At 49.3% G+C, this 22,477-nt stretch overlaps 1 protein-coding gene across 8 annotated transcripts in view; it reads left to right on the top strand.

The window, feature by feature from the left end:
- Positions 1-22,477, top strand: part of LOC102446721 (SRSF protein kinase 3-like) — an 85,900-nt gene that overhangs the window by 21,808 nt on the left and 41,615 nt on the right. For 7 of the 8 annotated variants that reach the window (XM_075916681.2, XM_075916677.2, XM_089781354.1 and 4 more), the window contains exon 1: positions 13,344-18,311. In XM_075916681.2, the coding sequence (XP_075772796.2) occupies positions 17,792-18,311 (520 nt within the window). In that variant the 5' untranslated portion in view covers positions 13,344-17,791. Of the gene's footprint in view, positions 1-4,698; positions 4,806-13,343; positions 18,312-22,477 lie in introns of those variants that run through there. The other variant, XM_089781356.1, reaches the window with a different exon arrangement.

Here is a 22,477-nt window from a genome sequence, read left to right on the forward strand (position 1 = left end):
ACCGACCATCCCTACCAACCCAGGCGGCACCGCTCATGACACCTGCCACCGGGACGTTCTTACTCTCACTGCTGCCCCAGGACACAGCAATGTACTCAGCACGGCACCACCGTTTGGCACCGCTACCGGTCCAGGGGGCCCCAGCACCTACCTCTGTGTGGGATGCCTGCACTGCCTCCACCTCGGCACCACGGCAAGCCGGAATGCATGGCCAGACAGGCGATAGCTTCGTTGGCACCTGGTCCTCAAGGGGTTCCCAGTCCCATTGGCGGTGCCACTCCTGGCACCGTTCCCGGCACTGCAGCCCTCCCCACCTATACCAACAACAGTGGCACAGCCTGTTCCGGTGCCAATGTTGCAGAAAACTTGGCCCCCACAACATCCGGGCCAGTGGCCATTCTGGGCACCTGGGCATACCACCAAAGCCAGGGCGTAGATCCAGCCAGGGCGTAGATCCACCCAGGCCGGGTTCCGTCTCCGCAGGCCCACGAGTTCCTCCTTTGGCAACACCTCTGGCCAGGTCCCCTACTTCGGGCCAGTCACTACTTCCTGGTCAGTCGTCTCCAGGCCCCGGAGGGAGCGTGGCTGCAGTGAGCCAACCTCCCCCTTCCTTGTCCCACCTGGACACCCCTGTAGGAGAGGTCCAGAAAGGGGCGTCATCCGCTTCTCCGGACGAAGCCTTAAGCAATTCCGCATCACCCATGCCTGCCATGGACACTAGGGCCCACCAGGACCTTTTCCGCTGCCTGGCCCAAAGTCTGGGGGTCCAGGCGGAGATGGTATCAGAAGACTTGGATCCTACTGTAGACATCCTACACTCCGATGCTCCCTCCGGAGTGGCTCTTCCGGTTAATAAAACTGTAGCCAAAATTTCTAAGGCCTTGTGGCAAACCCCTGCATCTGTCGCCCTGACTGATAAGCAAGCTGAAAGGAGGTACTTTGTTCCCCAAGAGGGCAATGAGCACCTGTTTTCTCACCCTCCCCCAGGCTCCCTGGTGGTACAAGCCGTCAACCACAGGGAAAGACAAGAAGACTGACCTGCTAGGCAGGAAAGTCTACGCATCGGGGGTATCCAGTACCACATCGCCAATCAGCAGGTCCTCTTGTCACATTACACCTATAATATCTGGGCATCCATGGATGAGTTCACGGACGTGCTCCCCAGGGACTCCCGCTCAGAGTTTAAGGCTCTCCACAAAGAGAGCGATCTCCAGAGCAGCACTTCAGGTGGCTCTCAACGTGGCGGATGCTGCTGCCCGGGTGATGGCCACAGGTGTGGTCCCATTTGAGGGCCCTTTGCTCTTCACTGAGCAGACCGATCAGAGGCTCCATGGCCTCAAGGATACCCAGGCTACCTTAAAATCCTTGGGCATGAACACTCCTACTACCCAGAGGTGCACTTTTGCAAATAGGAATGTTCCTAGAGTGCCCTCTCATGCCCTACGTCCTGACTTGTCCCATCGTAGGAGCAGGAGTGGTAACGGCGGGAACAATAAGCTCCGACCATGTCTGGCTCCAGGCAGCAACCAGGGGCCCCCCAACAAACCCTCGGGCCCCCTTCAAGTGATTTGACGGGACCCCTGAGGGCTTCTTACCAGTCTCCCCACTAACTTTCCGGGACCGTTTATCCCACTTCCTCCAAGCCTGGTGCTCTGTTACGTCAGATGGGTGCTGGAAATAGTGGGAAGGGGTTACGTAATCCCTTTCCACTCGCCCCCTCCTTCCCAGCCCCCTACCCCGTCCCTTTTCAGGGACCCCTCTCACGAGCCTCTGCTTCAAGAGGAGGTCCAACATCTCCTTATGATAGGGGTGGTAGAATGTGTTCCCCCTGAGTTTCAAGGGAGGGGGTTCTGTTCCCGTTACTTTCTGGTCCCAAAGGGGGCCTCTGTCCCATCCTGGACCTCAGAGCCCTCAACTCCTTCATCGCCAAAGCAAAATTCAAAATGGTAACATTGGCATCCGTAATCCCCTTGTTAGCCCCCAGAGACAGGTACGCTGCCCTCGCCTTAAAAGATGCTTTCTTCCACATCTCAATCGCCTCCCACCACCACAGGTTCCTCCCATTTACTGTGGGCCCAGACCACTACCAATTCACAGCCCTCCCCTTTGGTATTTCCACAGCCCCTCGGGTCTTCACCAAATGCATGGCAGTGGCAGCCACTGCGCTCAGGAAAAGGGGCGTCCAGGTGTTCCCCTACTTAGACGACTGGCTTCTGAAGGGGGACTCATAGGCTCAGGTGAGAGCCCTCATCACCATAGTCCTCACACTCTTCAATGACTTAGGCCTCCTGCTAAATCTAGACAAATCAACTCTTAACTCCCACCCCAATAATAGAGTTTGTGGGCGCTAACCTGAACTTTCTATCAGCAAGAGCCTCTTTACCCAGCTCCCGGTTTCTCACAACAGAGATGGCAGTCAGGATTTGCCAGTGACCACTTGCATGCGTCTCCTGGGCCTCATGGCTGCCTGCACTTACGTAGTGCAGCATGCCAGATGTGGCTATCGCGAGTCCACAACCTGGCCGTCCGCTGTTGGGACAGAGTGGTGATGGTTCCTGCACCTGTACTCCTTGCATTGGACTGGTGGACCCATCAGGTGGAGGTCTGCGCAGGGGTCCCATTCTCCAGACCAGTGCCGTCCACTCTCCTTGTCATGGATCCCTCGGACACCGGCTGGGGAGCCCATTTAGGAGACCTACACACGCAAGGTATGTGGTCTGCAGATGAGATCTCCCTGCATATCAACATCAGAGAACTCCAGGCAGTCCGACTGGCTTGTGTGGTTTTCCTTCCCCACCTCGGGCAGATCTGTCCTCATCCTGTCAGACAACACGACAATGGTGGCGTATATAAACAAGCAGAGCGGGGCTCGTTCTCCTCGCCTGTGCTTGGAAGCAATTTGCCTGTGGGACCTCTGCATCGGGGTGGATATCCACCCAATGGTACCTCCCGGGTTCCCAAAACATCCTGGTGGACAGGCTGAGCAGATCCTTTGTAGGACACGAATGGTCCTTGAAGTGGGATGTAGCTCAATCTATCTTCTGTGCGTGGGGGGAGGGTCTCACCATCTAGACCTATTCGCCACAGGGCGGAACAAGAAGTGCCCTCGGTTCTGCTCCCTCATGGGGCGGAGACAAGGTTCCCTGGGAGATGCTCTCCTCTTCCCCTGGCCACTGGGCCTGCTGCATGCCTTCCTACTAATTCACAGGGTCCTCCTCAGACTGCGGGAATTCAGGGCGTCCCTGATTCTAATTGCCCCGGCATGGCCAAGGCAACACTGGTTCTCAGCCCTCCTCAGTCTGTCATGAAAGATGCCCATGACCCTCCCTCTGTTTCCGGACCTGATATCTCAGGACTCAGGCAGGCTTCGCCACCTGGACCTGCACTCGCTGCACTTGACAGCATGGAAGCTCCGTGGTTGACGGTTGAGGAGCTTCAGTGCTCACCAGGGGTTCAGGAAGTTCTGCTGGGTAGCAGGCAGCACTCCACTAGGACCATGTACCTTGCTAAGTGGAAGTGGTTCTGCATCTGGGCTTCCCAGAAGTGGGTGCACCCAAAGCAGGCTACGATTCTCCGATCCTGGATTACCTGTTGGATCTCGGGCTCCTGGACCTCTCTTGCTCCTCCATCAAGGTTCACTTGGTGGCCATCTCGGCCTTCCACCCGGGGGAAAGAGGGAAAACCCTGTTTGCTAACCCAATGGTCAACAGGTTTCTGAAAGGGTTGGACAGGCTCTATCCACACGTATGCCAGCCCGTCCTCCAGTGGGACCTAAATCTGGTCCTTTCCAAACTTATGGGACCTCCGTTCAAACCGTTAGCGACGTGTTCCCTCCTAGTCCTGTCTTATAAGGTGTCTCTCCTGGTGGCACTCACATCTGCCAGGTGGGTATCTGGACTCCGGGCGCTTACCTCGGATCCCCCCACACGGTGTTTTTCAAAGATAAGGTTAGACTCCGCCCCCATCCAGCTTTTCTGCCCAAGGTGGTGTCTTCTTTCTACACCTCCCAGGATATTTTCCTGCCAGTCTTTTACCCTGAACCCCACGCTTCTGGGAAAGAACAGGCTTTCACACTTTAGATGTGTGTCGGGCATTAGCCTTTTATTTAGACAGGACAAAACCATTCAGGAAGTCACCGCAACTCTTTGTGGCCATTGCTGAACAGGCGAGGGGCCAACCCATGTCCTCCCAGCGGATCTCCTCCTGGATAACCGCTTGCATCGAGGAGTGCTATGCCCTGTCAGGCATACCGGCTCCACCTCTTAGAGCACATTCCACGAGAACTGTGGCAGCCTCCATTGCTTTCATGGCGGAGGTTCCCATCTTGGACATCTGCAGAGCCGCTACATGGTCCTCTGTCCATACCTTTGCCAATCACTATGCGCTAACGCATCAAGCCAGGGAAGATGCTGCCCTGAGTAGAGCAGTCCCCCACTCTTCTGTAGTTTCAACATCCGGCCCTCCTCCATAGGTTCTGCTTTGGAGTCACCTAATTGGAATGCACATGAGCAATCACTCGAGTAGTGACTACTCCTTCACACCCTTACATAAGATGGAGGCTGGCAGTGGGAGCCAGGAGCCAATCTGGGGTGAGGGCGAAGGCTAGAGGTTGTGAGCAAGGGGCTGGCAGTGGTTTGTCTAGCTCAGAGCCAAGGGAAGAAGGATAGCTTTCTCTCCGTGACTCCCTGACTGTCCTACATGTGTGCTTGGTGTTTGAGTTGCTGGGCCCTTCTCTGCGATGTCTAATGAGAAGCCATGGAGCCCAGGGACTGCCCTTGCCGTTTGTGAAGAAAGCCCTGCAACAGGTAAGATCGAAGAGCACTGGAGGTGAGGAAGGGGGAGGGAACAGGGAGGAGATAGAGAGGAGATCTGAGTAGATGGCAGTGCAGTGGAGGGACCTTTTCAATATGCAGGGTTATTTTGCTAAAGCATAAAATCCCCCAAAATACAATTCCTGTGAGCTGGAGATCATTTCCCTACCTAGACATACACCTGCCGTCTCACTGACTCCCCTTTGATTAGTATGGGTTTATCTACCAGTGAGGAGGACTGGGTTAGCTGACTTATGTACTGGGATGGGTTTCCCCTTTGGATTGCCCCAAATGCACTAAGCCCACCTGTTATAGCAGCCAGGGCACCCTTTCTGCCTGCCTTGCCTGAGCCAGGCTATAAAGAAGACACGAGAAGTGAGTCTTCTGTTCTACACTAGAATCACAGAATCATACAATCCTAGGGCAGGAAGAGACTTCAGGAGGTCAAGTCCAGCCCTCTGCCCAAAGCAGGACCAATCCCAACTCAATTATCCCAGCTAGGGATTGGCTGGCCAGGACTTAAAAACTTCTAGGGATGGAGATTCCTTCACCTCCCTAGGTAACCCATTCCAGTACTTCACCACCCTACTAGTAAAATAGTTTGTCCTGATATCCAATCTAGACCTCCCCCACTGTGACTTGAGCCCATTGCTCCTTGTTCTGTCATCCCTCACTACTGAGAACAGCCTCTCTCCAGCCTCTTTAGAACCTCCCTTCAGGAAGTTGAAGGCTGCTCTCAAATCCCCCCTCACTCTTCTCTTCTACAGACTAAACAAGCCCAAATCCCTAAACCTCTCCTCATAGGTCATGTGCTCCAGCCCCCTAATCATTTTGGTTGCCCTCCGCTGGACCCTCTCCAATGCGTCCACATCCTTTCTGTAGTCGGGGGGGACGGGGATGGACCAGAACTGGACACAATACTCCAAATGTAGCCTCACCAGAGCCAAATAAAGGGAAATAATCACTTCTCTAGATCTGCTGGCAATGCTCCTCCTAATGCACCGTAATATGCCATTAGCCTTCTTGGCTACAAGGGCACACTGCTGACTCATATCCAGCTTCTCATCCATTGTAATCCTGACAGAGAGCGTCCACCCTGAGAAGCCCTCAGAGCCTCTCTGGTCCTTCCCACCAGGGGCTCGTGCCCCATTCCTCCCTCATGTCCTTCCACTTACCCCTCCCTAGCCCCCCTTCCTGATGTCAAATACAAGACACGTATGTTCAAAAACAGAAACTGGGTTTATTAAACAAAACGGGGGGGAGGGGATGAACCTCTGGGGAGATTGGAAAAGGAGGTGGGAGAGGGGAGGGGGAAAACTGGGAGGAGGGAGCTGGAAGGGGGAAGCAAGGGGAAGAAGGGGGAGGGGAAGCTCGGGGTTGGGGGTCTTGTTGGAGCAACTTGACTTTCATGCTAACCTGCTCCTGAGTTCGCATGTGGCCTTCGGTGGCCAGGCTGGCAGCTATCCTGCTATAGACGGCCACATTCCTCCATCTAGTGCGGAGATCATGGACATTGGGGGCATCCGCCCCCCCCAACCTGAATAAGGTCCATGATCTCCACCCTGGACCACGAAGGAAGGTGCCCGCCTTCTCCAGCCCCTGTCAGGCTCCTGGGAGCTGGCAGACTGCTCCTGGAGAGCGGTGGAGGGCTGGCTGCCAGTGGCTTGCTAGCTCATATTTTGGGGCCAGGGTCAGGGCTGGCAGGCTGGCTCTGGGCCACTACTGGCTCTGGGCTGGCAGGCTTGGAGATGGCACAGGCACTGTGGTCAGGGTCTACCCCTTTAATGACTCTGGGGATGGGGGAGAGGAGAGTAAGTTTTTCTGGTTGTGCCCAGAGTGGCCACCAGGGCTCCCTGGGAAGGGCTGGAGACCCCTTATTTTGAAATAAGTGTCTACACAGCACTTAATTCGAAATAGCTATTTCAAATTTGGCGTTACTCCTCGTAGCAAACAAGTGTAAGACCTGTAGGGCCTTTATGCCAAGAACTAGAAGAGACAGCGTTCCGCCTCCAAAAATCTGTTAATGGAGGCATCTTTGGATCACCATCTGCTACTGCAGGCCACGGGACTGGAATCTGTGGCCTTAGTGTGCAGTGCACCGGCTCTGCAGAAGAAGTCGGGTAAGACAGCCTGGCACTGTGGGTCTCTGAAGCCTGGCACCGATGTCACTGATCCCATTCTCTGATCTAGAAGAAGCAGCAGAGGTGGGAAAGGGGACAGTTACCTGTTTCCAGAGCTAAGAGGCTTAAAGAGTCACATCCTGAGTTTGAGCATCCTTCAAAACAATCTGCTTGTATGGCGCTGTTGACTCTGGCACCTCTTCCGGTCACGTCGAGTCTGGTGTAAGTGGACTTCCTGTCCCGGGAGAGCCATATGGGATATGTGGACATGCCATCCACTCCTGAGACATATGAGGCTGCCTGCAACCTGATTAAGCGAATGTGTGGCCGATTAGTGTCCCCAGTGGCTCCATCGACACCATTGCTGGTACCAGGGCTGGTGCAGTTGAGGAACAAGCCTCCAAAGTTAAGAAGGTCCCTTTCGCCCGGCACATTCATGGAGCTGGGACTGTTCACCTCAGCAGCGATCTGGTGAGGACCCCTGTAGCAGGCGGAGCCCTCCCATTTGACACCAGCCAATCAGCGGGGATGGTTCCCTTCAGCATTGGTCCTGGGAGGGATCCTGTACAAGCGGAGGCTCCAGTGCAGCGCGGTACCACTCCCTTATGGTTCCCATGTTCTACGTCCATGTCAGAGTCTGAACTGGGCCAGCAGTCCAACCGGAGGTGCTGCTTGGCACAGGTCCCTCTGGAGAGGAGACAGGAGTTTAACCCTGCCAAGGCCTCCTCAATGGCAGGCCCCACCTCAGTGGCTGTTCTGGACTCCTTAGGCTTGCCACCAGATGCAAGGTGGGGTTTCCAGGTCAGTCTCTGTCACTTTGGTCAACAGGACCACTCCTTCAGAGTCCCTAGGTCAAGTCCCCGCCATAGGGGTACAGTTATGTGACTACGATGGGGTCACAGATACCTGCTACACAGCCGATCAGGGACCAGTGGAGTCCTGTTCAGCACCAAGCTCCCAGTCAGCACACACGCCAGTCTGGGGAGGACAAACAGCACTGGCTTCCAGGGATGTCTCTGTACCCAGTGCCACCTGTTTTGCAGCACACTGGTGCCAGTGACCAAGGGCATGTGCTGCAGGACCCCTCGTCCTTATAGTCACCTGGTGAAGTGATAGCTGGAGTGGCAACTTCACTACCCGCTGTGGACAGTTGGGTGCATCAGGATCTATTGAGGTGGTATGGTCCAGAGTATGGGTCTGCAAATAGGGGAGGTGGTGGAGGATACAGAACTTATGGTGGACATTCTGTCTCCAGGGGCCTGGATCCAGAGTTGTTCTCCCCTTTATGAAGACTATCTCCTCCACCATGAAAACCCTTTGGCAGGCCCCTGCTTCCATTCCCCTGACTGCTAAAGGGGTGGAGCAGTGGTACTTTGCCCCTTGGAAGGGGTTTGAGTACTTGTATATGCACCCGCGACCTCTCACCTTGCTAAGGAATGCCAGAGTCACTAGGGCCTCACTCCTAAGTCCAAGGACTCTAAGAGGTTGGGCTTGTTGGGGAGGAAAGTATACTCAACGTGTTGCCTCCAGCTGAGGATAGCTAATCAACAGGTGGTGTTGGACTGCTACAATTTTAATACATGCATGTTCATGGACAAATTAAAGAGCTCTTCCTATCCGACTCTAGGTCTGAGCTCATGGCCCTAAGAGGAAGAGAGGGTAATTTCCCAAACCTCCCTTCAGGCAGCTCTGGATGCCACAGACTCTGCAGTCAGGTCTATGTCAACAGACATAGTTATGAGGCGGAACTCTTGGCTCCAGGTGTCTGGGATCCTTCCTGATGTCCAGAATACAGTACAGGACCTTCCTTTTGATGGCACCAGCTTGTTTGCAGAGCAAACATATTCTAGGCTCCATAGTTTGAAGGACACAAGGGCAACATTAAAGTCCTTGGGCCTTCACACGCCTTGAACACAGCAGAGGTATTTCAAACCAACTCCGCTCCCTAGTTTCTGTCCTCCACCTCAGAGGCAGAAACAGAATAGAAGGAGTAGTAGGCGAAGCTGCTGTCACCCCCCCCCCAAGTGTCAATAGTAGTGAGAGCAATGAGAAGTCCTGTGGCACCTTATAGACTAAGGGTGTGTCTAGACTACGGGGTTTTGTCGACAAAAGTGGACTTTTGTCGACAAAACTATACCTGCGTCTACACTGCTGCTGAGTTCTGTTGACATAACGTTGACAGAACTCAGCAGTTTTGTCGATGACTGTAAGCCTCATTCTATGAGGAATAACGCCTTTTGTCGACAGAGTTCTGTCAACAGAAGGCGTTATTACATCTACACCCTACTTTGCGTCTACACTGTCATGTCGACAAAGCAGCTTGCTTTGTCGACAGAACTGGATGTAGTCTAGACGCTCTTTGTTGATAAAAGCTTTGTCGACAAAAGCCTGTAGTCTAGACGTACCCTAACAGATTTATTGGAGCATAAGCTTTCATGGGCAAAGACCCACTTCGTCAGATGCACGTAATGGAAATTCATGGGGCAGGTATAAATATACAGGCATAAGAAAATAGTAGTGGGAGTGGCATCATTAATAACCAGGCCTAGTCTTCCAGGTGGTTACCAGGTCCTAACAAGAATTTTTGAAGATGCACCCAAGGGCAAGGAACCTGTCTCCTCCTCAGATCCTACCCTTGTGTTTGGGGACCTCTTGTCCTATTTTTACCATACCTGGACCCGAGTCATGTCCAACAGGTGGTTTCTATGCATGGTAAAAATGGGATATTCCATTCATTTTCTATCCACCCCACCTTCCCATTTCCCTGCACCATACCTTTTCAGGGACCCCTCTCACAGGCAGCTCCTGCATCAGGAGGTGCAGAGGCTCCTCGAGGTAGGAGCAGTAGAGAAGGTCCCTCTACAGTTCAGGGGCATGGGGTTCTATTCCCATTATTTCCATATCCCGAAAACCAAGGGTGGATTGCGTCCCATTTTCAACCTACGTGGTCTAAGCAAATACTTCAAGAAGTTAAAATTCTGTATGGTATCCTTAGACTCTATGATTCCTTCACTGGATCCAGGAGACTGGTACGCTGCCCTCGACCTGAAGGACGCATACTTTCATGGGGCCGTAGTTCCAGTTCACAGAAGGTTCCTTCGTTTCACAGAGGGAGGTTCCTACTATCAGTTCCAGGTGCTTCCTTTAGGCCTCTCTGCCGCACCAAGGGTTATTACAAAGTGCATGGCGGTGGTGATGGTATTTCTACATCGCAGAGGGATTCACGTCTTCCCCTGCCCAGATGACTGGTTGGTCAAGGTCCCCTCTGAAGCTGTGGTCAGGACTCATGTAGAGCTTATCGTGGCCACGTTCAGCCAGTCAGGTCTATTGCTGAACCTTCAGAAGTCAATCGTGTCACCTATGGAAGTCATAGAGTTTGTAGGGGCACATTTGGACTCCCTGGCAACCAGCAAGTTCCTCTCCCAACACCATTTCAAAAGCAAGTGCAGACTGAGTCAGGGTCTGGGGGCCCACCCATTTACAACAGCCAGGACTTGCCTTCAGTTGTTCGGGCACATGGCTTCCTGCACCCACGTCTTCCCCTCACCTGGCTTTGGCTCTGCCCCCTGCAAATGTGGTTGGCCACTGTGTACAAGCCGTCTTGCTCCCATCTGGACAGTGTTAACTGTCCCGCCGTTGATGATAGAGGTTCTTCGTTGGTGGCTGGACCCTCTCCACATGTGCTCAGCGGTTCACGCCCCTCGGCCCACCCTGACTCTGGTTGCAGATGCCTCAGACTTGGGATGGGGCATGCATCTGGGTGGACTCAAGACTCAGGGTGCCTGGTCTTGAACAGAATGTACAATGCATAACAATGTAAAGGAACTGAGGGGCTGTCTGGTTGGCCTGTCTGGCCTTTTTGGGCAATATAAGGGGGACGTGTTCTCAGTTTGCACAGACAACACCACAGCGATGTTTTATATCAATAGACAGGGTAGTGCTTGCTCTATTCCCCTGTACAAGGAGGCGATGTTGCTGTGGAAATTGTGCAAGCACAACGAGATGCACCTACTGGCCTTGTACCTGCTGGGTTCTCAGAATCCGCTGGCAGACAACCTCAGCTGCTCATTTTAAATGCAAGAGTGGTCCCCCAAGTGGGAGGTTGTGCAGGCACTTTTCCAGATGTGGGGTCGTCCCTGTCTGGACCTCTTTGCTACAAAGGGGAACAGGAAGTGCTGGGCCTTCTGTTCCTATCTGGGCAGCAGCAGATGATACCTTTCAAATTCATTGGGGAAAGGGCCTTTTGTATGCATTTCCCCCGTTCATCTTGATCCCCAAGATGCTGACCAAGGTCTGTGAAGAAGAGCAGACCTCGTTTGGTAAATCTGGTCTGACCCAGGCAACATTGGTACACGTTCTCCAGCCTCTCTTGGTATCGCCCCCGATCCTCCTCCCTTTGTTCCTGGACTTATTGTCCCAGAACCACAGCACATTGCTGCACCCTGACTTCCACACTTTACAACTGATGGCATGGAGGCTCCTTGGTTGAGCATGCTGGAGTGAAAGTAACTTAAGTTTCTTACAGGTATTGTTATGTTGCACAAACACCTCCCTCCCCCCCCCCAAGGGCAGGGAGAATTGGGGGCAGGGGTGATACGAAAATACCTGTAAGAAATGTAAGTATGCAGTGGTGTGTGAAGGGCTCAGGACAGGAGAGAATGGTTACCAGAGAGAATTTGTTTCACATTGTGGGGACGGGGGTGGGGGGGTGTCTGTAAATGAGAATAGGCCTTTCCCCCAAGGCCTCTGAGATTGAGGGATCATTTTCCAAGATAGGTTGTAGATTGTGGATGATGCGTTGAATGGGTTTGAGTTGTGGACTGTAAGTAATGACAAATTCTGTTATTTTCTCTTTTCGGTCTGTCTTGAAGTAGCTCATGTCTGGGTACTTCTCCGGCTTTGTCAGTCTGTTTTTTTCACTTCTTCAGGTGGGTATTTCAGTTTTAGGAATGCTCTATATAGATCCCGTAGGTGTCTGTCTGTCTGTCTGTGGGATTGGAGCAAATCTGGCGGTATTTTAGGACTTGGCTGTATACAATAGATTGAGAAATGTGTCTGGAATGGAAGCTGGAGGCATGAAGGTAAGTGTAGCTGTTGGTGAGTTTCCGGTATAGGGTAGTGAAAATTTGTCCATTATTTAATTGTACTGTAGTGTCCAGGAAGTGGATTTCCTGTGTGGACTGGTCTAGACTGAGATTGATGGTGGGGTGGAAATTGTTGAACTCCTTGTGAAATTCTTCAAGAGACTCTTTCCTATGGGTCCATATGATGATAGAATCATAGAATACTAGGACTGGAAGGGACCTCGAGAGGTCATCAAGTCCAGTCCCCTGCCCTCATGGCAGGACCAAATACTGTCTAGACCATCCCTGGTAGACATTTATCTAACCTACTCTTAAATATCTCCAGAGATGGGGATTCTACAACCTCCCTGGGCAATTTATTCCAGTGTTTGACTACCCTGACAGTTAGGAACTTTTTCCTAATGTCCAACCTAAAACTCCCTTGCTGCAGTTTAAGCCCCTTGCTTCTTGTTCTATCCTCAGAGGCCAGGATGAACAAGTTTTCTCCCTCCTTCCTTAGAATCTAGGCTCTTGGTACTGGTGCACTGTGTGAGCACCCCAAGGCTCGCAATGGTAATTCCAAGTACCTCAGACTTCTCATTCAAGGGCTTGGACAGACTGGAGTGACCATTAGCGTGGTTGTGCAGGTGGTGTCGGAGAAAGGGCTTTGGATTCTTCGATCATGGGACTCTGTTCTGGGCACAGGGACTGTTAGGAAGAGATGGGATCCACCTAACAAAGAGAAGAAGTAGCATTTTTGCGGGCAGGCTTGCAAACCTAGTGAGGAAGGCTTTAAACTAGGTTCATTGGGTGACGGTGACCAAAACCCTGAAGGGAGTGGGAAAGTCAGATACCAGGAAATGCAAAGTGGAATGAGCAACAAAGGAGGACCCCTGATTCGAATGGAGAAGGTAGGGCGCTCAACTGGTTTTCTGAGGTGTTTGTACACCAATGCGAGAAGTCTGAGCAACAAACAGGAAGAACTGGAGGCCCTGGCCCAGTCCAAGAAATATGATTTAATTGGGGTAACAGAGACTTGGTGGGATGACTCGCATGACTGGAGCGCTGTCATGGAAGGGTATAGACTGTTCAGGAAGAACAGGCAGGGGAGGAAAGGGGGAGGAGTTTCACTATATATGAGGAATAGTGATAGAGATGTAGCCGTGTTAGTCTGGTGTAGCTGAAACAAAATACAGGACTATGTAGCACTTTAAAGACTAACAAGATGGTTTATTAGGTGATGAGCTTTCGTGGGCCAGACCCACTTCCTCAGATCAAATAATGGAAGAAAATAGTCACAACCATATATACCAAAGGATACAATTTAAAATACAATTTTAAATTGTATCCTTTGGTATATATGGTTGTGACTATTTTCTTCCATTGTTTGATCTGAGGAAGTGGGTCTGGCCCACTATATATGAGAGCATTGTAATTGCTCAGAACTCCAGTCTACAGAGGGAGAAAAGCCTGTTGAGAGTCTATGGGTTAAGTTTAGAGGTGCAAACAACAGCAGTGATGTTGTGGCTGGTGTCTACTACAGGCCACCGAATCAGGTGGATGACGTAGAGGAGGCTTTCTTCGGACAACTGAGAGAAGCTTCCAGATCGCAGGCCCTGGTTCTTGTGGGGGACTTTAATCACCCTGACATCTGTTGGGAGACCAATACGGCAGTACACAGGCAATCCAGGAAGTTTTTGGAGAATGTTGGGGATAACTTCTTGGTACAAGTGCTGAAGGAACTGACCAGGGCCATGCGCAGCTTGACCTTCTGCTCACAAACAGGGAGGAACTAATAGGGGAAGTAGAGATGGGTAACAACCTCGGAAGCAGTGATCATGAGATGGTAGATTTCAGGATCCTGACCAAGGAAAGAGAGTAGTAAAATACACACCCTGGCCTTCAGAAAAGCAGACTTTGACTCCCTCAGAGACCTGATGGGCAGAATCCCCTGGGATGCTAACATGAAGGGGAAAGGAGTCCAGGACAGCTAGCAGTATTTTAAAGAAGCCTTATTGAAGGTACAGAAAGAAACCATCCCGATGCGTAGCAAGAGAAGCAAACATGGTAGGACACCGGATTGGCTTACAGGGGAAATCCTTGGTGAACTTAAGCACAAAAAGGGAGCTTACAAAAAGTGGAAACTTAGAGAAATGACCAGGGAGAGCTATAAATGTATAGCTCGAGAATGCTGGGGGGTTATCAGGAAAGTGAAAGTGCAATTGGAATTGCGACTGGCTAAGTATGTGAAGGATAACAAGAAAGGTTTCTACAGGCATGTTAGCAAGAAGAAGGTCATCAGAGAGGGTGTGGGGCCCCTACTAGATGAAGGAGGTAACCTAGTGACAGATACTGTGTGGAAAGCTGATGTAAAAAATGCTTTCTTTGCCTCAGTCTTCACGGACAAGGTCAGCTCCCAGACTAATGCGCTAAGTGATGCAATATAGGATGAAGATGGACAGCCCTTGGTGGGTAAAGAACAGGTTAGGAACTATTTAGAAAAGCTGAACATACACAAATCCATGGGTCCGGACTTAATGCATCGGAGGGTACTGAGGGAGTTGGCAAATGTCATTGAGGAGCCTTTGGCCATTATCTTTGAAAAGTCGTAGAGATCGGGGGAGATCCCGGATGATTGGAAAAAGGCAAATGTAGTGCCCATCTTCAAAAAAGGAAAGAAGGACAATCCAGGGAACTATAGGCCAGTCAGTCTTACTTCGGTCCCAGAAAAATCATGGAAGGGATCCTTAAGGAATCCATTTTGAGGCACTTGGAAGAGGGGAAAGTGATGAAGAATAGTCATCATGGATTCACAAAGGGCGCAAGTCATGCCTGACCATTCTGATTAGCTTCTGTGATGATGTAACTGGCTCTGTGGACATGGGAAAGTCAGTGGATGTGATATGCCTTGACTTTAGCAAGGCTTTTGATATGGTCTCCCACAATATTCTTGCCAGCAAGTTAAGGGAATGTGGGTTGGATAAATGGACTGTAAGATGGATAGAAAGCTGGCTAGAAGGTTGGGCACAGCAGGTAGTGATCAACGGCTCAATGTCAGGATGGTGGTCGATTTCTAGCCCCAAGGTTCGGTTCTAAGACCGGTTTTGTTCAATATCTTCATTAATGACCTGAATAAGGGGATGGATTGCACCCTCAGTAAGTTTGCCAATGACACTAAGCTAGGGGGAGAGGTAGATACACTCGAGGGCAGAGATAGGGTCCAGAGTGACTTAGATAAATTGGAGGATTGGGCCACAAGAAATCTAATGAGGTTCAACAAGGACAAGTGCAGAGTCCTGCACTTGGGATGGAAGAATCCAAGCATTGTTACAGGCTGGGGACCAACCAGCTAAGTAGTAGTTCTGCAGAAAAGGACCTAGGGGGATTTGATAGCAGCCTTCAACTTCCTGAAGGGAGGTTCATCCCCTCCCCCCCGTTTTGTTCAATAAGCCCAGTTTCTGTTTTTGAACATACGTGTCTTGTATTTGACATCAGGAAGGGGGGCTAGGGAGGGGTAAGTGGAAGGACGTGAGGGAGGAATGGGGCACGAGCCCCTGGTGGGAAGGACCAGAGAGGCTCTGAGGGCTTCTCAGGGTGGACGCTGTCTGTCAGGATTACAATGGATGAGAAGCTGGATATGAGTCAGCAGTGTGCCCTTGTAGCCAAGAAGGCTAATGACATATTACGGTGCATTAGGAGGAGCATTGCCAGCAGATCCAGAGAAGTGATTATTTCCCTTTATTTGGCTCTGGTGAGGCTACATTTGGAGTATTGTGTCCAGTTCTGGTCCGTCCCTGTCCCCCCGACTACAGAAAGGATGTGGACGCATTGGAGAGGGTCCAGCGGAGGGCAACCAAAATGATTAGGGGGCTGGAGCACATGACCTATGAGGAGAGGCTGAGGGAGTTGGGTCTGTTTAGTCTGCAGAAGCGAAGAGTGAGGGGGGATTTGAGAGCAGCCTTCAACTTCTTGAAGGGAGGTTCCAAAGAGAATGGAGAGAGGCTGTTCTCAGTAGTGACGAATGGCAGAACAAGGAGCAATGGTCTCAAGTTGTGGTGGGAGAGGTCCAGGTTGGATATTAGGAAAAACTATTTCACTAGGAGGGTAATGAAGCACTGGAATGGGTTACCTAGGGAAGTAGTTGAGTTTCCATCCCTAGAGATTTTTAATTCTCAGCTTGACAAAGCCCTGGCTGGGTTGACTTAGTTGGAATTGGTCCAGGCTAGGGCAGGGGGCTGGACTTGATGACCTTGTGAGGTCTCTTCCATCTCTATGGTTCTATGGTTGTCAGACACATAGAAGAACATAATTTGTTGGTCAAAAGTTAACATGGTTTCTGTAAAGGGAAATCATGTCTTACTAATCTATTAGAGTTCTCTGAAGGGGTCAACAAACATGTGGTCAAGGGGAATCCAGTAGATATAATGTACTTAGATTTCCAGAAAGCCTTTGACAAGGTCCCTCACCAAAGGCTCTTACATAAATTAAGTTGTCATGGGATAAGGGGGAAGATCCTTTCGTGGATTGAGAACTGGTTAAAAGACAGGAAACAAAGGGTAGGAATCAATGGTAAATTTTCAGAATGGAGAGGCGTAATTAGTGGTGTTCCCAAGGGTCAGTCCTAGGACCAATCCTATTAAATGTATTCATAAATGATCTGGAGAAAGAGGTAAACAGTGAGGTGGCAAACTTTGCAGACTATACTAAACTGCTCAAGATAGTTAAGACCAAAGCAGACTGTTAAGAACTTCAAAAAGATCTCACCAGACTGGGTAACAAAATGGCAAATGAAATTTAATGTGGATAAATGTAAAGTAATGCACTTTGGAAAAAATAACCCCAACTATACATATAATATGATGGGGGCTAATTTAACTACAGCTAATCAGGAAAGAGATCTTGGAGTCATCGTGGATAGTTCTCTGAAGACATCCACGCAGTGTCCAGCAGCAGTCAAAAAGCAAACAGGATGTTAGGGATCACTAAAAAGGGATGGAGAATAAGACGGAGAATATCTTATTGCCCTTATATAAATCCATGATACGCCCACATCTTGAATACTACGTACAGATGTGGTCTCCTCACCTCAAAAAAAGATATACTGGCATTAGAAAAGGTTCAGAGAAGGGCAACTAAAGTGATTAGAGGTTTGGAACGGATCCCATATGAGGAGAGATTAAAGAGACTGGGACTTTTCAGCTTGAAAAAGAGGAGACTGAGGGGGTATATGATATAAAATCATGAGTAGTGTGGAGAAAGTGAATAAGGAAAAGTTATTTACTTGTTCCCATAATATAAGAACTAGGGGCCACCAAATGAAACTTATGGACAACAGGTTTAAAACAAATAAAAGGAAGTTCTTCACACAGCGCATAGTCAACCTGTGGAACTCCTTGCCTGAGGAGGTTGTAAAGGTTAAGACTATAAAAGCACACTAGATAAATTCATGGAGGTTATATCTGTTAATGGCTATTAGCAGTGCTCGATAAATAATGTAATCTACTCTCCCGTGGTAAGTAGATTACACCCCAGAAGAGCCAGTGCAGAACGATATGCGCAGAGCACAGAACCATGCAGCTGGCGAGCAGGGCTCACTGCCACTTGGCAAGCCCTGGCTATTAGCCTGTATGGGTAAGAACGGTGTCCCTAGCCTCTGTTTGTCAGAGGGTGGAGATGGATGGCAGGAGAGAGATCGCTTGATTATTACCTGTTCAATTCACTCCCTCTGGGACACCTGGCATTGGCCACTGTGGGCAGACAGGACACTGGACTGGATGGGCCTTTGGTCTGACCCAGTATGGCCGTTCTTATGTTCTCCATAGACATCAGAATCTTTCTGAGACACCAAGTCTGTTACATTGGCTTCTCTCCTGTGCAGGGGCAGCCTGTGAGCCTAGGCATACTAGGCAGTTACCTAGGGCGCTGCCAGCCCAGGCGCCCGATGATGATATCATGGGGCACCCAGGCGCCCTGTGATTATGTCACGGCCATTGACGGCCATGCAGGTGGGGCGCTGATCGTGCCTTATGCCTGGGGCACCAGCTGCTGCAGCTGGCCTCAGGCCGCTCCTGCTCTTGTGACATCATCTGAAACTGCTCCTTGGGATGGTCTCTGCACTATTCTTGGTGTAATTCACTGTCTCTGGTTCCCTCAGGTCCTGGCAGGGCTGCAGTTCCTGCACGGCAGCTGCCGGATTATCCACGCAGACATCAAGCCAGAGAACATCTTGCTGCGGGTGGATGAGGAGAGCCTCCAGAAGCTTCTGCATGAGACAGTTGCCTGGAGCCGGAGCACAGATCTGGGTCTAAAGAAACCAGGTACGCTGGAAAGGGAAAAGCTTGGCAGAGTTTAGTACGGGAAGTGGGACTCCTCCTGCTGACTGCCTTCCAACGTCTTCCTATGGAGACTTCATGTCAAGGGTAAAGAGACACCAGCAGAAATTCTTGCCCTCCCTGGAGAAATTCGTGCCGTCTCATTGGGGGTCCTGATCCAAAAGGGAGCTGCAGGGGGATCACGAGCTTATTTTAGGAGGGTCACGGCATTGCTTTCTTACTTCTGCACTGCCTTCCGAGTTGGGCGGCTGGAGAATAGTGGTTGTAATGTTGGCCGGGTGCCCAACTCTGAAGGCAGCACAGAGGTAAGGATGGCAACACAATACCCATGTTGCCTTTTATGCTGCTGCTTTCAGAGCTGGGTGGCCAGAGAATGGCAGCTGCTGACTAAGGGCCCAACTCTGCAGGCAGCAGCGCAGAAGTGAGAGTAGCAATACCTCACCTTCCATGCAATAACCTTGCGACCTCCACACAACTCCTTTGTGGGTCAGGACCCCTACAATTACAACACTGAGAAATTTCATATTTAAATAGCTGAAATAATGAAATTTACCATTGTAAAAATTCTGATTGTGAAATTGACCAAACTTGACCGTGAATTTGGGCGAGCCCTACTCATATACCAACCACTCATGCCCCAGTCTAGGTTTGTTTGTGCATAGAAACGCTGCTGCAGATTGATGTGTGTGTAGGAACAACTGGAAAATGAGACTTTGCTGATACATTTCCATTGCTTCTGAGCACTTATAGCCTTACACTATAATGTGTTCCTTAGAACTGTGTTGTAAGTCAAAATGTTTTAAATTAAAACTGCTTTTCCTATTGGAATCAGTGGTATAATACCTAGGTAATATCATGTTAGGGGTCTATTATAGAGCACCTAACCAGGAAGAAGAGGTGAATGAGGCTTTTTTTAAAACAACTAACAAAATCATCCAAAGCACAGAACTTAGTGGTGATGGAGGATTTTAACCACCTAAACATCTGTTGGGAAACCAAGAGCAGGGCACAGATTATCCAACATGTTCTTGGACTGCATTGGAGGCAATTTTTTTACTTCAGAAGCTGGAGAAAGCTACTAGAGCAGAAGTTGTTCTCGGTTTGATTTTAGAAAATAGGGAGGAACTGGTTGAGAATTTGAAAGTGGAAGGCAGCGTGGGTGAAAGTAACCATGAAATGGCAGAGTTCATGGTTCAAAGGAATGGTAGAAGAGAGAACAGTAAAATAAAGACAGTTAATTTCAAGAAGGCAGAAACTAGTAAACTAAGGGAGCTGGTTGGTAAGGCCCCATGGGAAGCAAGACTAAGAGGAAAACAATTAAAGAGAGCTGGCAGTTTTTCAAAGGGACATTATTAAAGGCACAAGAGCACACCATTCCACTGTGTATGAAAGACAGGAAGTACGGCAAGAGACCACCCTGCTTAACCAAGAAATCTTGAATGATCTTTAAATAAGAGTCCTATAAACAGTAGAAACTGGGTCAAAGTATAAATGATTAATATAAATAAATAACACAAGTCTGTAGCAGAAAAATTAGAAAAGTGAAGGCACAAAAGGATCTTAATCTAGCTAGAGTAAGAAGAAAATATTCTACAAATATATTAGAAGCAAAAGAAAGACCAAGGACAGGGTAAGTTCATTGTTCAGTGAAGATGAAAAAACAATAACAGAAAATGTGGAAATGACAGAGGTGCTTAACTACTTCTTTGTGATGGTTTTCATCAAGAAAGTTGGTGGATGCCTAATTACTTAGAAAATTACTTAGAAAAATTAGATATCTTGAAGTCACCTGGGCCTGATAAAATGCATCCTAGAATACTCAAGGTGTTGGTTGAGGAGATCTGAGCCATTAGCTGTCATATTTGAAAAGTCATGGAAGATGCGAGAAATTCCAGAATACTAGAAAAGGCAAATCTAGTGTCCATTTATAAAAAGGGAAATAAGAACAATGCAGGAAACTACAGACCAGTCAGCTTAACTTCTGTGCCAGAAAAGATTAATGGAGCAAATAATTGAGGAATCCATCTGCAAACATCTGGAAAATAATAATGAGATAAGTAGCAAACAGCACATTTGTGTCGAGAATAAACTATGTCAAACCAATCTGATCGCTTTCTTTGATAGGCTAACAAGTTATGTGGATAGGGGAAAGCAGCAGATGTGCTATAATTAGACTTTAGTAAGGCATTTGATACCAACTCACATGACCTTCTTATCATTAAACTAGGGAAATACAACGTAGATGGGGCTACTATAAGTTGGGTGCATAATGTTTGGATAACTGCTCTCAGAGAGTAATCCTCAATGGTTCACAGTCCTGCAGGAAGGGCATAACAAGTGGAGTTCCACAGGGATGAGTTTTGGAACTAGTTCTGTTCAATATCTTCATCAATTATTTAGATATTGGCATAGAGAGTACGCTTATTAAGTTTGCAGATGATACCAAGCTGGGAGAGGTTACAAGTGCTTTGGAGGATAGAGTCATACTTCAAAATGATCTGGACAAACTGGAGAAATGGTCTGAGGTAAATAGGATGAAATTCACTAAGGACACATGCAAACTGCTCCATTTAGGAAGGAACAATCAGTTTCGCACATAAGGAATGGGAAGCAACTGTCTAGGAAGGAGTACTGCAGAAAGGGCTCATGGGGTCATAGTGGACCACAAAGTAAATATAAATCACCAATCACCACTGTTGCAAAAAAACCCAAACATGATTTTGGGCTGCAATGACAGGAGTGTGGTGAGCAAAACACGAGAAGTCATTCTTCCGCTCTACTCTGCATTGATTAGGCCTCAACAGGAATACTGTATTCAATTCTGGGCTCCACATTTCAATAAAGTTATGGAGAAGGTCCAGAGCAGAGCAACAAAAATTATTAAAAGTCTTGAAGACCTATGAGGGAAGACTGGAATAACTGGGCTTATTTAGTTTAGAAAAGAGAAGCTACTAGGGAGTTTCGAGAGGGAGTTCTCCAGGAGAAGAAGGAGGAAATACAGGACCCTTGAAATAAGTTTGTGTTTGTGTTTTGGAGTTGATTGCTAGTTGCCTGAAATAAACTGTGGGCTGAGTTTGTGTTTGTCTGTCTGTTTGTTTGGAGATTTGAGTGCTGAGCTGTTTGTTTGAAGGGCCCTGTGCTTTGGCTGGTAGTTGGAAGCTGTGAGCTTCTTAAGGAGGATTTGAAATCTAGACTCTGTTCATTGGTTGAGCCTTAGCCAGGGGACGGGGCTATCAGGAAGGCCAGGGCTTTATAAAGCCCATGAGTAAGCAACCAGGGGCAGCTAACAGGGAGTTTTGAGAGGGAGTTGGAAGGGGTTGAGGTACTCTTGCCATTCTTTAAAACTTTTAAACTAAAATAAAAACAAAACTTCCTGATTTAAATACAAACCCTCTCAATAACCTAAGTAGCTGTAGGAGAGAATGCAGGCAGAAGCTTAGCAGCAGAGCGGGGACTATCCTGTTTATTGCACTCAGTGTAGCATGTCTGATTACCTGCCCTATGGACAGGTGGCGTATGTGTGCATTTGGTGCAAGATGCTCCTGGCCCTCAGAGACCGTGTATGAGCTTTGGAGGCCAGGGTGGCTGAATTGGAGGAGCTAAGGAAGGCCGAGAAGTAAGTAGATGAGGCTTTCCGGGACACTGTAGAATTGTCCCACCTCCAATCAGACAGCCCCTGTACTGTTAAGGAGGATGAAAGGCTCAGGGAAGGAGAAGATTCAACTGGAGCAGAAGGAAACAATCCCGTAGTTGGGAGCCTCCTCCAGAGGATGTTGTTGTACCCTCTCGCACTGAGGATACATCTCCGGGGGCGGGAACACCACTCTTTAGGAAAAGCCAGGTGTTAGTAATGGGGGATTTGACCATTAGAAACATAGAGAGCTGGGTTTGTGATGACCAGGAGAACCGTATGGTGACTTGCCTCCCTTATGCAAAGGTTGCGGATCTCTCGAAACATCTAGATAGTCTTATGTGTAGTGCTGCGGAGGAGCCAGTGGTCGTGGTACATGTAGATACCAATGACATGGGGAAGGGTAGGAGAGAGGTTCCGCAGGCCAAATTTAGGCTGCTAGGAAAGAGATTGAAATCCAGGACCTTTATAGTAGCATTCTCTGACATGCTTCCAGTTCCACGCATAGGGCCAGATAGGC

The sequence above is a fragment of the Pelodiscus sinensis genome, chromosome 11 (assembly GCF_052426305.1).
Source record: "Pelodiscus sinensis isolate ZL-2025 chromosome 11, ASM5242630v1, whole genome shotgun sequence".
Taxonomy (NCBI): Eukaryota; Metazoa; Chordata; order Testudines; family Trionychidae; genus Pelodiscus; species Pelodiscus sinensis.